Below are 13,872 nucleotides of genomic sequence, written 5' to 3'. Positions count from 1 at the left end.
CGGCTCATTTTCCCGCGGAGTGCTAAAGATTTCGAAATCCCGCGGTTCATGACGAGCTCAGCTCGTCATCAGCGTACAAGAGGTGTACTTCATGACGAGCTGAGCTCGTCATGAGCGCCCAAGGGGTTAAAAAAAAATAAGAGAAACAAAGCACTCAAATCGTCCACTGCTCTTAAGAAACTTTCTGGGAGGTGAGAGCGGGCTGTACTGTTTAATTTTTAAAAAGCGCCTATGCATATAAATCTTTTGTATTATGTTAATATGTATTTATACCGCATCAGGGTTTTGAACAAATTGGCATCCTGGCACCAAAATCAATGAATGGTGTAGAACATTTGGTAGACAGAATTAACATTGCAATTGGTTTTTTTGACAGGGCTCGTTTAAACATCTGTTAAATGCAAGTGGCCTAGACAAATACATTGACCCAGCTGTCTGAGGTGTACCTTGTGTGGCATGGAGCGATTTGTCGATTATTTCTACCAAACTGTATCCGCCTTCCCTGTTGGTGGAAGGGACATCTGCCTAAAGAGCAGGGGTCTGTGTTGCTGGACTTTAAATAATATTTGTGGCAACGTTTGTACAAGAAAGCAATTAAATGAATATAAATGCAAAAAAAAAAAGAAAAATGCTCTTAGCGTCTGCCCTTTATATTCAGTGAAGTTGAGAGGAGTCATCTCTGCTTATTCAAGTCAGCCTATTGTTTGCTCCTGGTAGGCACTTCACACCTATTCAAATGCTAATCCCTGGCTGCGAGAAGTGCGTGAGCGAATGCAAATTTAGCCTCCAGTAACTTCAGACAGAGAAAAGTTAACTTTCTAAAAGTTACTTTTCATTAATATTAAATAGCAAACTTCACCATTGAATTGGATTTTTAATAACAGTTAAAAATAGTTGATTATTTTTCTAACAAGTCCCATTCCCAAAATACAGTATTAGGATTGTAATCGGTTTCTGATGTTCTTCATAGGACAGCTAGGTCTGCCACAGTGAAAAATAGCGCTGGGCGCTAGTCACTGTAAGGACATGTTAACGTTCAATTTCTACATGTCGTACTTTAAAATATAACCTGTCTTTTGGGCTACCAAGCCTACTAAGGGGGGACTTATTCATATTTAAAGGGGAGGTTTTGATCTGTCAGTAGGGTTTAAACTTCCTTAGTCAGTCTGCAATGGTAGGCCTGAAACCACATTGTCATTGTAGTGCACAGGTATTCAAACTGTGGGCCGCGACCCCCAGGGGGGCCGTAGAGTCTTGGGAAGGGGGGTCGCGCTTTTCCAGGCCTTGTTTCTGCCTGGAATCCAGAACATGTGCTTACTATCTGGGACGCTTCATTCTGATCTTTAAAATGCGTCATCTTACGTTAATTGAGGCTGCTGCGCTGTGAAATGAAGAGGCCTGGCAGACAGGTAAAACAGTCCTTGTGTCAGGGTTGCCTGCTTTCCTGAATAAAATGCAAACCTGAATAATCTGCAAATGTAAAAGGGGCTTGGGAGCAGTTCGGGCTTTAATTGCTCGATTCACTTCAAGCATTGTGATGGCATAGAATTGATTTTTTTTTTTAGTGGTAGTACTAAGAGTTTTACAACTGGACTGTGAAATACATGCTGTTAATCGTAATTGTATTTACACAGCGCTTAGTACCCCTGAGGAAGTGTTGAAGGGAGAGTTAGACAAAAAAGAAAACATGCATTACTTACGGTCATGTATTACTAGAATCTACACTTTGGAAGCTCCATTTTATCCTAAAATGCAAGCATAAACTAATGACTTACACATTCAAAGTGCTTTCTGTCAAAGGCTGTGACCTCGTAGCACTAAAAATGTACAAGTCACTATTCTCCATTGTGCCAACCAAATTAAATTCTGTGGCTCTCTGGTTATACACAGACCTGTGCAGTGCATTAACTAATATAGGTTTCATAATGTACTACAGTGCATCTCCCTCAGAGCAACAACTTTTTAAAATGTATTTTTCATTTAAGCAACCCATTATTTTATATGTAGCTACCTGGTGGTGAAAGACCTAAAGAACTAAAAAAATATTTTGGGGCTGATTTATGAGAGGCTTGCGCAACCAGAGTAACTTTTTTTGAAGCTCTGGCGGCACAAGCATCTCAATTATATCTATGAGGCAATGCTGCCCCAGATTTACAAAAATCAGCGGCAAAACCTTTCTCCTTCTCATAGCAGGCGAAATGAGGAGAAATATTTTCATTTCTCCAGGTAATTTCCTCTTTCCATGTGTGCTTCATTCTGCAGCACACATAGAAAGAGGAAACCCCCTCTCTGGATGGATTGTTTTTGTGCAGGAAAGTGCCCCTTCCTGCACAAAAACAATCCTGCCTACATTGGCGTTAGACAGCAATTTGTGCAACAACGCAGGGGAAAGGACAAGAAACCACCATAATTCATAAATAAGGTGCATTCCTGCCCTTTCACATTGGCATAGGGCAACACAGCAAGACGACTTTCGGCGCTGCCCTATGTCAATTCCTCATAGATGAGGCCCTTTGTTTTCAGCTCCACCTTTAACTACACTCCCACACTCACTGACCCTCGGTTTGCTAAACATTGTTTTATATTATTTCCCCACAGTAAAAATGATTTGCTGTGGGAATTTGGGGCGTTTATGGTTGTCGATAGTTGTCATTGAAGAGGAGTACCAAGTTCTAGAAATTTTTGTCAGGAGGGGGTCCTTAATACTAAAACATTTTGACAGGGGGTCTCGGCATCAGAAAGTTTGAAGACCTCTGTTGTAGTGGATGGCACAATACATGCTGCAGTCCACTAGTAACATTTAACTTACATGCCCTTGATACATTTTTACCTATATACTAGGGACTTGCACGTAATAAACAAATTAGGAATATGCAAATTCGATCGTGCCTAAAGAGGGATGATAGGTACTTTATCACTGGTTAGCAAGGTCAAAGTGAACAGAGTTCTAAAGAGAGTAAAAATTATAGGGTCCAGCAAAAGGCGAAAAACACGGGGGTCCCTCCCCCTGCCTTTGTTGCGATTGTCCTTGTAGCCACCCTTTGGTGTATCCCCTGCCCATCTGTTAGTAAAAAGGCTGCTGCTGTCTCCGATATGAATGGGTGGATCAGGTAATGTGGCCATGGTGCCTCCCTGAGGCTCCTGCCTCTGAAAGGAGCCTCTGGAAGCTGGAGTTTTAAAGGGCACCCATCAATTTTGCAATATTGGTGACCTTTTATATCATCTTCACCGGTCTCTACAACCACCTTAGGCTCAAAAAGGTGTTCCACATCAAATGGAATGTTGAGGAGACTGTGTGCAACCTCCGACTTAAACCCCGAAAAACAGAGCCTGGTATGGCGTCGGAAAAGGACACTGATGTTAACCCCCCTGGGAGGCAGTGTCCACGGCATAGAAGACGCAAAAAACAGTAGAGCTGTTTTTGCCCTCTCTACTATCTCCTCTACTCTTTTCCTGGCCTCCTCATGGAGATGCTTCACCAGTTCGGCTTTTTTTCCCTGTAGTCTCTATCGTAGTGGGAGAGGAGCTTCCCTGAATTGGTTATGTGCCAATGGGTAACCGCCCCAAAGGCTACCCTCTTGCAGACCGCATCCAGCTTCTTGTGTTCTTCATCAGGCGGAAGGGTGCAGTCTGTGGCCTGAGCAGAAGCCCGCTTGTGGGCAGTGTGAATGACTATGGAGTCTGGTAGCACATGGCCCCTGATGTATACAGGGTCACTGGGGGAGGTCTTATGCATTTCCACCCTGGGTGTTACAACCCAAGCCTTCACTAGGTCCTGGAATATCTCAGAGGGTCGACGTCAAAGTGTGCCATGGCTCAAAGGGTGTGTCGTATAGGTCAGAAGGGCAAACGGAACTGCCTAGTTCATAAGAGAAGTGTGGGGATCCCTCTAGTGGAGGCAATGGTTGCAGCATACACAGACGTGGAGGAGCAGTTAGAGGTGGAGCATATGAGGGAGGGTTGGTGCCTATCTCACAATGCTTCTTGGGAATGGGTTTCAGAGCATCCTCAGATGTAGGTGCCTCCTCAAATGCCAGTCTCCTTTTCAAGGCAGTCTCTGTTGAATTCGGTAGGGTGATTTTGCTGCAATCTTCCCAGTAAGGGGATTAATAAAGAGGCATTTCTGCCTCGCATCACGCTCCTTCTCCAGCTTTTGGAGATTGGCTGCGCCAAAGCTTTGTATCTGGTAGTCAAGTGTGTTCTTGGTATCAACAATGGCTTGGAAGCCACCGAGGTCTTGGGCACGGGGTCAAAGGGGCCTTCAGGTTTGAATCGACTGGAGTCTCGTCAGTGGACTTGGGGCTCGACAGATGAGGAACTGGTAAACTTGGACGAGTCCTTCGGATCAGAGGTCTTCGTTTAGTGATAACTGGAGCCCGAAGGTGGCAGAAGACCTGGACACTGGCGTTTTGTACACAGGGCTTGACGCCCAACTCCCTCTGGAGCAAAGCTCTGCCTCTGCATGATGCCTCTATGGGAAGTCTGGAGTTGGTGTTGGAGCCGACTGTAGTTAGGCCCCTGGTGGAGGTTTTCATTCAAGGACTGTTGGTATTGGAGGTCGGTGAGGACCTTCTTCTAGTTATGAGCCTCCACAAGAGATAGCCTCTGGACAAGGTGTCAGCTAATGCAGCGGAATGCCTCCAGATTCGATGTCCTCACCTTCCTCAGAGCTGAAGGAATCTTGTTCAACGATGTCATGAGTGTCGGGAGCGTACCGTGGTGTACTTTTCCTTGGGCCCAATGCCTCTCCCTACAATACCAAAGAGTTTTCTTTGGCCAGAAAGCGAGGAACGCGTCACACAAAGTGTCGTTCTGGTTGGGCAAGAGGCAGAGGTTAGAAACGCTGTGGTGATTTGACTGCAGAAACTTGTAGCACTGGGGGATGGGGGGCAATTCTGGAAAGATGTTAGTTCCATCACCCCCTGTGCATTCTCTGTTGTGAAAGTTGATAATGCAAAGGGGCACGCGTCCCCGCAGAGGGCACAAATAATCTTTTGTTCAATGACTTGACCATGGGAATCAGTCCCTGCATAGTTCAGTCGAGAGAACGTGAATAACTAAGCTTTTCCCAGCTCTATGTGTTGAAAATTCACCATGCTGGGCCGAAAGAACATTGACAACTCATTGAGTCTCAGAGCCCCCCCCCTCCCCCAACCCCCCCACCCGTTGGTACAGGCACACACTTGATGTCAGAGAATAACAATCTAACATTGAGTCTGTGCATACACAGGGCATCTCATGACTTAAAAGACTTTCTTCAAAGAAAGATAACTTCCAAAAGTTTAAGTTCAATACTATATGGCAGTCATATGCACATCATGTGTACATTCACTACAGATAGTATAATCTTCTTTCAGTGTTTTATACATGGTCTTTTCTGAATTCAGTATTTTTTCCTCTTGCAATCGTCTATATACTACCACTAGGACTTCACTTCCAGTAATTAAACCGATTCATGGAAAGCTGGACATCGTTAGTGGCCTAGTTTGTTAGATCCTTACCTGCCATCCTTCTTGATGTGGCAGACATAGTGGCCACACATGGTGGACGTGCCCATGTGACTTATGAAGGCAAACAGCTTGTACTCTGCAACAGAAAGAAAGCAGCAAATGAGCAAGATCAAAAGGCACTGAAAAGCATCACATTTTACAGTAAATGTCAGTGGAAGTAAGCAGCCAGATTCATGCATTAAAGAAAATATTTTACAGTGTTGGGACAGCCTAGTTCTTGTAAAGAACCAGAGATATTTAAACACTCTATGTAAGATTCCATGGTGGCCATAGGAGTAAAATGCTACTTACTCTCTAACTATCTGTCCATAGCCTGTAGTGCTGAAGATTCTTATGCTTAGGGTACTCCTGCCATCTAGTGCTGGGCTCGGATGCTTGCAGGTCGTTTTTATTTTGAAGAAGTCTCTCAGGTTGAGAGAGGTTTTATGGAGTATAAACAAAAGTTATACTGCAACAGCACAATGCAAAATGATAAATGTAAGATGATATGCAAGAGTGACAATTACGTGAGGAAGGGAGGGTGGTGACAGACAAGTTACTTACCTTTGGTAATGCCTTATCTGGGGGAGACATGATATAGCCACAGATTCCCGACCTTTAAACTTCCAGGCATCAGGCTGGATCTGGAAGATTTTTGATAGCAGTACCCCTGCGCGCCAATAGGTTGCGTCGGTCAAATCTGTGTGAACTCGTAGGCGCAGAGGATGACCAAGCGTGAAATGGTCCTCTTCTGAACAGCACGCTCCTTCTTTTCTCCAACGTACCCTACAAGGAGTGGTTCATTGACCCAGAACTCTTTTGTGCAATGAAGGTAGAACGATAACGCTCTTTTTGGGTCCAGGCAGTTGTGACTTTGCTCTTCCTCGGAAGGATGCGGAGGTGCATAGAAGGTGGGCAGGGTAACGATTGTCCCAGATGGAAAGGTGTTACCACCTTAGGCAGAAAAGATGCCCTAGTGTGGAGCACTACTTTGATGAGGTAAGGAGACTGAGAAGACGGTGCCTGCAATCTACTTACCCTCATAGCAGAAGTTATTGCCACTAAAAAGGCCGTTTTGATAGTGAGAAGCCGGAGGGAGCAGTTGTGCAGCGGTTCAAAGGGTGCACTCATAAAGAAAGTAAGGACCAGATTAAGGTCCCACTGGGGCATAATAAAAGAAGAAGGGGGGAACAAATGGGTATGCCCCTTCAAAAATCTCTGTATGAGAGGTGATTTAAAAGGTGATGCCTGATCTGGCAGCCCAAAAAAAGCAGTCGGGGACATGAGTTAGCCCGACAGAATGAGCAGAGCCCTGCTGGGCCACGGAGAGAATAAAAATAAGAATATCAGAGAGGGAGGCAAAGGGTCAACAGACCGTTCTGTAAAGTATTACAAAAAAATCTTAGCCATTGGAAGGCGTAAACCAACTTTGTGGAGTGACGCCTGGCTGCCAGAATAACTTCACAGACTTCAGCAGGAAGGTCAAAAGAGGTCAACTGTCGCCACTCAAAACTGTCTCCACGCAAGGAGGCAGAAAGAGGACAGGTTTGGGTGGAGGACACTCCCCTGCAACTTAAGATCCTCCCAAAGGGACAGCCTGATTGGAGGATCGATTGTCATTTGCAGAAGCTCGGGATACCACACTCTCCGTACCCAGTCCGGAGCCACAAAGATGACTTGGGTCCAGTTGCTCCTGATCTTCTGGAGCACTCTGGGCAGGAGTGGTACGGGCGGACAGGCCTACAGGAGGCCTGTGCTCCACTTGTGTCGAAAAGGGTCGCTGAGCGAGAGCCACCTTGGAAACTCCAACGTGCAAAACTGCAGACATTGCACCTTCTCTTCGGAGGCAAACAGATCTAACAAAGGCTCTCCCCACTGCAGAAAGAGACCTTGCACCACCTATGGATGGAGATGCCACTCATATACGCCAGGCACCGACAGCTGTGTCTGTCCATTCTGAGAACTGGCCAAATGTTGAACCAAAAGGGATATGCCCTGTTCCAGCTAAGTCCAGAGACGCAGTGCCTCAGTTTGTTGCAGAACCACATGGCGGTAGTGTTGTCTGTGAAAACCTGAACTAGTCTTCCCTTGAGGGATGCAAAAAGGCATCAGTGCCAATTGGATTGTACAAAGCTCCAACAGGTTGATATGGAGCCTGGCTTCCACCGGAGACCAGAGTACTCTGATATCCACATCTCCCAGATGGCCGCCCCGTCTCAGAAGGGACACATCCGTCACTACTATGAGATCTGGGTGGGGAAGGGAGAGGGGTCTGCCCCCGACCCAATTGCAGTTTGCCAGCCACCACCGCAGGCAATTCGCGGAGAACTCGGATATCAGAACCAGGAGGTGAGATTTCCCAGATGCTGTGCCCATTGGAACTTCAGGTCCCACTGCAGAGCCTGGATGTGCCATCTGGCATGGTCCACTGGCAGGATGCAGGAGGCCATAAGGCCCAACTGCCTCAGAGTCATTCTCACCGAGATCCAGAATAGAGGCTGAAACAATGGTATCATAGCCTGAATATCCTGGACTCACTGCTCGGGAGGTTAAGCCTGAAACTGGACCGTGTCCAGAACAGCTCTGATGAAAGAGCATCTAAGAGGGAGTCAGGTGTGACTTCAGGACATTGATAGTGAACCCCAGCGAATGCAGGAGGTACGCTGTAGTCTGGAGGTGGGAGACGACTGCTTGGTACGAGCCCGCCTTCAGCAACCATTCGTTGAGATAAGGGAAGACTGGAACCCCTGATCCCACAGATAGGCTGCGACCACCACCATCACCTTGGTGAACACCCGAGGGGCACGGGTGAGGCCGAAGGGGAGCACAGTAAACTGAAAGTGCTCATGGTCCACCGTAAACCACAGGTAACGGTGATAGGCAGGCCAGACGGGAATATGGAAATAGGCATCCTGCAATGCCAACGCAACCATCCTGGCTCCCGGCTCCAGGGCAGACAGGACCTGAGCAAGGGTGAGGATCTTGAATTTCAGCTTTTTGAGGAAGTAGTGGAGGGCCCTGAGGTTGAGGATATCATGAAGGCCTCCATCATTCATTGGAATCAGAAAATAGCGGGGAAAGCAACCGAAGCCTATTTCTGGCCCGGGAAACCTGTCTAAACCTCCCTTGGCCAAGAGAGTCTTGACTTCCTGCCAGAGCAAGGCAAGGTGATTCTCAGTCAGCCGATCGTAAGTTGGAGGCATGGAGGGAGGGGTGGTATTAAAGGGGAGGGAGTGGGCCCTTCAGACTATTTGAAACACCCACCTGTCCGAGGTGATATCTCGCCAGTGGTGGAGGTGATGGCGTATCCTGCCACCAACGGGACTTCCATGATCCAGAAGGATTGGACTAGGAAAATGTTGCGGTGGAGGAGGGGCTTGTGGCTTGACTCTACTTCTGATCACCCAGCCCATGAGGTCGGGGTGAACCACGTCCACGACCCAGCAGAGGTTGTTGGACGTGTGGGGTTCTCTAGCTGGAATAGGGTTAGCGCGGTGGAACCCCCTTCCACAGCCATTAAAGGCAGACACAGGCCGGGATGGTGAGGTGAGACCTAGGGACTTGGCCTTAGTCTGCGAGTCCTTGAAGCACTCAAGCGCTGCATCTGCCTGATCTCCGAAGAGACAGGAGTCATCAAAGGGCCTGTTCATACGGTTACCTTGGACATCCCCTGAAAGTCAGAAGTCCTCAGCAAGGCGTGGCGCCTAATGGCCATCGTCAAAGGAATCGCTCTGTCTAGCCAGTCTATCGAGTCTAAGCCACATTGTATGGCAAACTTCACTTCATCTCTCCTGTCTGAAACAGCTTGGGAGACAAGAGCCTGGTCCTCCTCCTAGACTCTGGGCAGCACCTGCGCAATCGTATCCCACAGCGAATGGGAATAAAAGCCCAAGAGGCATGCAGTGTTTACTGACCGCAAAGCTAGGCTAGTGGAAGAAAAGATCTTCTTACCGAACCTGTCCAGCCTTTTGGATTCTCTGTCCGGAGGTGTGGAAGGGAACACGCCACGGGAAGTAGATGCTTGGCCCACCATGCTCTGTGGGGAGGGTTGAGTGGAGAGGAAATCTGGTTTGCCTGGTGCAGGGCAGAGGCACAGGGCAATCGTTCTATTCACAGGAGCTCCTGTGCTGGGTTTGGACCAGGTGACCAGTAGAACTTCGGCCAAGGCCTCATTGAAAGGCAGCAAGGGTTCTGAGGTAGAGACACCAGGCTGCAAGACCTCCGTCAAGACATTAGTTTTGGCTGCCAACGTAGGAAGCTGCAGGTACAAGACCTCCACAGCCCAATGCACCACCATTGCAAAAGAAGCCCACTCCTCCGTAGCCAGGTTAGGGGAGACAACATGCCAGAATCTGGGGAGGTGTCCAGGCCGCTAGCATCACCCAGGTCCTCCTACCAGTCCAGGTCTTGGTTGCAGGATTTCTAAAGGATCCTGCTGCCCCTCCCATGCATCATCATCTATTCCTAGCCCTTCAGAGTAGGGTAAAGTGAACGGCATGGAGCCGTACGGCTCAGTCAGCAGCAGTCTCGGGGACGGAGAACGCCCAACAGGCTCTGTGACGGATGGAATGGCAATAGGGGAGGTGCCGCCAGTGGGTGCCTGTGACGCCAATTGTCTCGATGACAGACAGTGCCGGGGAAGGTCGGAGTGGTACGACCAGTGCCAGTACGAATCCAGGAGGAGACCGTGGCGCTGGAGCTGGAGGCATGGAACACACAGGATCTCCTTCTGCGGAGCCTGCGCTGTCTGAAAGCGCACCAGCAGGGTCAGGCTTCCCAAATATGGCACACATGGGTCAAAAATGATTTTAATTGAGTGGAGGTCACTCCTGGCTCTGGAAAGGGAGGGAAACACAGAGCCGACCCAGGCACCCGCTCCACGGAGCCTTGAACGTCAAGACTAGTCCGTCTCATTGCGTGCCGGACGAGGTAAAGTCAAAGCATTCTGCACGGCTTGAACCCAGGTGTTCTCACTGGACAAAAGTCCAAAAAGACTCAACAAAAAGTCGAAAAAAGTCTGTCAAAAAGTGACAGGGGGTAGCTCTCTTCGACGGATCTGCGCTTGCTGGCACGGAAAGAAAATAAATTACTTCAGCATGCCAGTGTGGCGCCTATATAGACGACGTGGACTTCGGGACGACGAACCGGATGCCTACGACGTCATGCGGAGTAGACAGACGCCACTTATTGGTGCGCAGCGGTACTGCCATCAAAAATCTTCTGGATCCAGCATGACGCCTGAAGTTCAAAGGTAAGGAATATTCGTCTAGATGTCTCTATTACATGTGAATCGACATCACTGCATGCTCAGAACCGATACAAATAGGGTAAGAAGCATTTTCCAATTGTGGTGTTGTGACTGTAAACACATGCTTACCAGACTATAAGAATACCTTAACAAAGCGGAGGGTAGCGTGTGTTTGATGTGGATGTCTGAAATGAAGTCTGTAAGACTGTATGTAATGTAATGTAAAAAATACATATAGAGCGCACTACAACCCATTTGGCATCCTGGCGATAAAGAGGGAAAGACAGTAAAAAGACATCTATGACAGGAGCAAATAGGTGTTAAACTCTTGGAAAGACCCAAGTTTTTATTTGTTTACGGAAAGGCAAAAGATATTTCATCGGTCGCAACTCCAAGGGTAGCTTAATCCAAAGTCTTGCGGCCTGAGAGGAGCAAGATTGGCGAGGACGTGTCAAATCCAGCTTGGCTGTCATATTCTGAATTCTCTGCAGTCTCCCAGTTAAAAACTTGGGAGACTCTAGCAATAGAGAATTACAATAATCCAACCTGCCCAAAATCACTCTCCTAACTACCAAGGAGCATGTATGAGCAGGGAGCTGAGGAAGAACTTTACTCAAAATCCTGATAAGGGAAAAGCAGCTCCCCGGGTTTTCTTAATGTGAGTTTCCAAGGTCAACTTCTCATTAAATAAAACTGCCAAATTGCGAACCGACTTGGATGGCACCAATGGGGGATCAGCAGGAATAGGCCTTAAGTCGGCCAGAAGGGAATAAATAGAGCACTCTCCCACTCTCAATACAGAGGATTTCAGTTTTATCTGCATTAAATTGCAGAGAGTTGTTTCTTAACCAATGAACCACATTCTGCATACAGACATGGAAGTTCTCCAATGTGGATGACTGTTCTCCCTCCAGTGATAAGATCAACTGGGTGTCATCTGGATAGTTTACCAGGCCTAGGCCGCAAGATTTAATAATATCCACCAGGGGACGCATATAGACGTTAAATAGAATGGGACTTATTGCAGCGCCCTGCGGCACACCATGGTGGATCTTGGTAAACTTGGACTGAAAAGGGGGGAGAGCCACGGCCTGACATCTATCAGATAGATATGAATGAAATCATTTCTCTGCCTGACCAACTACCCCCACTCCTTCCAACCGTTCCAGGAGGACCTTGTGATTGACCGCGTCGAATGCGGCAGACAGGTCTAATAGGATCAGGATGGCATGTTTTCCATTGTCTGCACGCAAACAAAGATCATCCAACACAGTCAACAGGGTAGTCTCTGTCCCATGTCCCGGGCGGAATCCAAACTGACCATCATCCAGTAGATCATTTGCCTCCAGAAACTGGGAGAGTGCCCTGCTCACAAAGCGCTCAATGATCTTCACTAGATATGGAAGGCGTGAAATAGGCCTGTAGTTCTTGAAGACAGGCTGGGTCAAGTGAGGGTTTTTTCAATAAGGGGGAAACAACCGCTTGCTTCCAGCAGGAGGGAACCATCCCACTATGCAGGGATTGATTACACAACTGTCTTAGTGGGGAAACAGTTCAGAGCTAAACGCTTTATTTTATTTTAAAGGTTTTATATAGCGCTGGCTAGACCCGGAGGTATCAGAGCGCTTTACATGAGCATCAGATCATAGTTACAGGTTACATCGTAACAAAGGTTACACAGTTATTAGAGCATGGCAACATAGTTACTTGTAAAAACCCTATGTGGAAAAGGGTCTAAAGATGAGCCAGAGGAAACCCCAAAAGCGATTTGCTCAAAGACCTCAACGGAAGGAATATCAAAGTGATGTATAAGAGGCAATTGAACCGAGGCCTTCCTCATCACTCTCAGGTCCTCCTGCCCACCCTGTGGGGGGCCATTAGCATCATCAGCTATACTGTTAATCGAGCCCTTCAATAATTTTGCTGATCTTATTGTAAAAAAAAGCAGCCAGACTGTCACAGAGTACCTGCGTAGGGAGGATCTTATTTTTAGTGCAGGGCGGGCTGGCAATATCATTCAATATTTTGAAAATGCTTTTGGAGCTATTAGGGGCCTTCAGAATTAAGTCTGCGAAATACTCCGCTTTAGTAGAGACAATACTTTTCTTATAATTAGAAATGTTCTCTTTCCAAATAGCTTTGTCTGGGTCAGAGTACCCTTTCCTCCATTTCTGCTCTGCCTGTCTACAGCAAAGTTTGACATTTTTCAAAGCAGTGTTAATCCAGGGCGCTGAGGGTTTACCACCTCTTTTAATCATTTTTCAAGGGGCGAGCTGGGCGAGTTGGTCATTAATGTGTGAGCAGAAGGTGGCATAGTTATCCCTCCACCTGTTTCCCCAGGTCAAAAGAACCTTCAAGATGGAATACTGGGGAAGAACTGGCTTTCCTCAGCAGACCTTTCCGGATTAGCCGCCGCAGCGATGTGGTTAAAAAACATATGTATAATTAGAAACGAGATACTTACCTGTAACAATAGTTTTGCAGCTGACTCTTCTAGATTCACATGCTGTGCATATCCCGCCATGTAGTGGCTGGAGTCAGAAAGTGCTACCTTTTTTTCCACCCCAATGGGCGTGTGTGAAATCCGATCCTTTTAGTGGAGTTATAACCCCCTTTGTGCGTGTGCAAGCTCTACGATAATTTTTTATGCATTGCGATTGTGTATGCCTAGTGTTGAATATGCATATTATTATTTGTATGTGTTTATTGCGTTGAGTGCAGGGAAAGGTTAAATCTTTATTTACTTTTTAAGCTGTGCTTATTGTGTGTTTTCTATAGAAGTTGCTGTATATATATTTTTGGGATCAGTATGAAAAGAATACCAATATGGATTAGTTACTTACCTGTACTCCTAGTTCTCTTCCAGGGGTATCCTCATCAAAGTCATAAGCAACCCTCCCGCCTCCCCGGGCAAAGGACTATTTTAAGTTGGAGATATTGTTAACCTCTTAGTTTCATGTTTTTTCAGTCTCCGCAAAGAACAACTGAACTAACTGTCTGAGGCATGATGGGAAGCTGGGGGTCAGGAGTGCCTTAAAGGCACAGTGTCAGTTTATTGCATGCAGCTACAGGTTAGCTTTTCAGTCTTTTCAGACTGTGTGTTTGCAATGCAGCCTGGGAGTTTTCTATGCTTTT

The 13,872-nt window shown here is 47.0% G+C and overlaps 1 protein-coding gene across 4 annotated transcripts in view; it reads right to left on the bottom strand.

Annotated features, from left to right (window-relative positions):
• USP5 (ubiquitin specific peptidase 5) overlaps window positions 1-13,872 on the bottom strand; it is a 164,919-nt gene that overhangs the window by 16,898 nt on the left and 134,149 nt on the right. For all 4 annotated transcript variants that reach the window (XM_078651524.1, XM_078651521.1, XM_078651525.1 and 1 more), the window contains one exon: window positions 5,502-5,586. In XM_078651524.1, coding sequence (XP_078507650.1) covers window positions 5,502-5,586 — 85 coding nt within the window. The remainder of the gene's footprint in view (window positions 1-5,501; window positions 5,587-13,872) is intronic.

The sequence above is a fragment of the Lissotriton helveticus genome, chromosome 7 (assembly GCF_964261635.1).
Source record: "Lissotriton helveticus chromosome 7, aLisHel1.1, whole genome shotgun sequence".
In the NCBI taxonomy this organism is placed as follows: domain Eukaryota; kingdom Metazoa; phylum Chordata; class Amphibia; order Caudata; family Salamandridae; genus Lissotriton; species Lissotriton helveticus.
The sequence above is the reverse complement of the archived record's forward strand: the minus strand, read 5'-3'. Positions and strand labels throughout refer to the sequence as shown.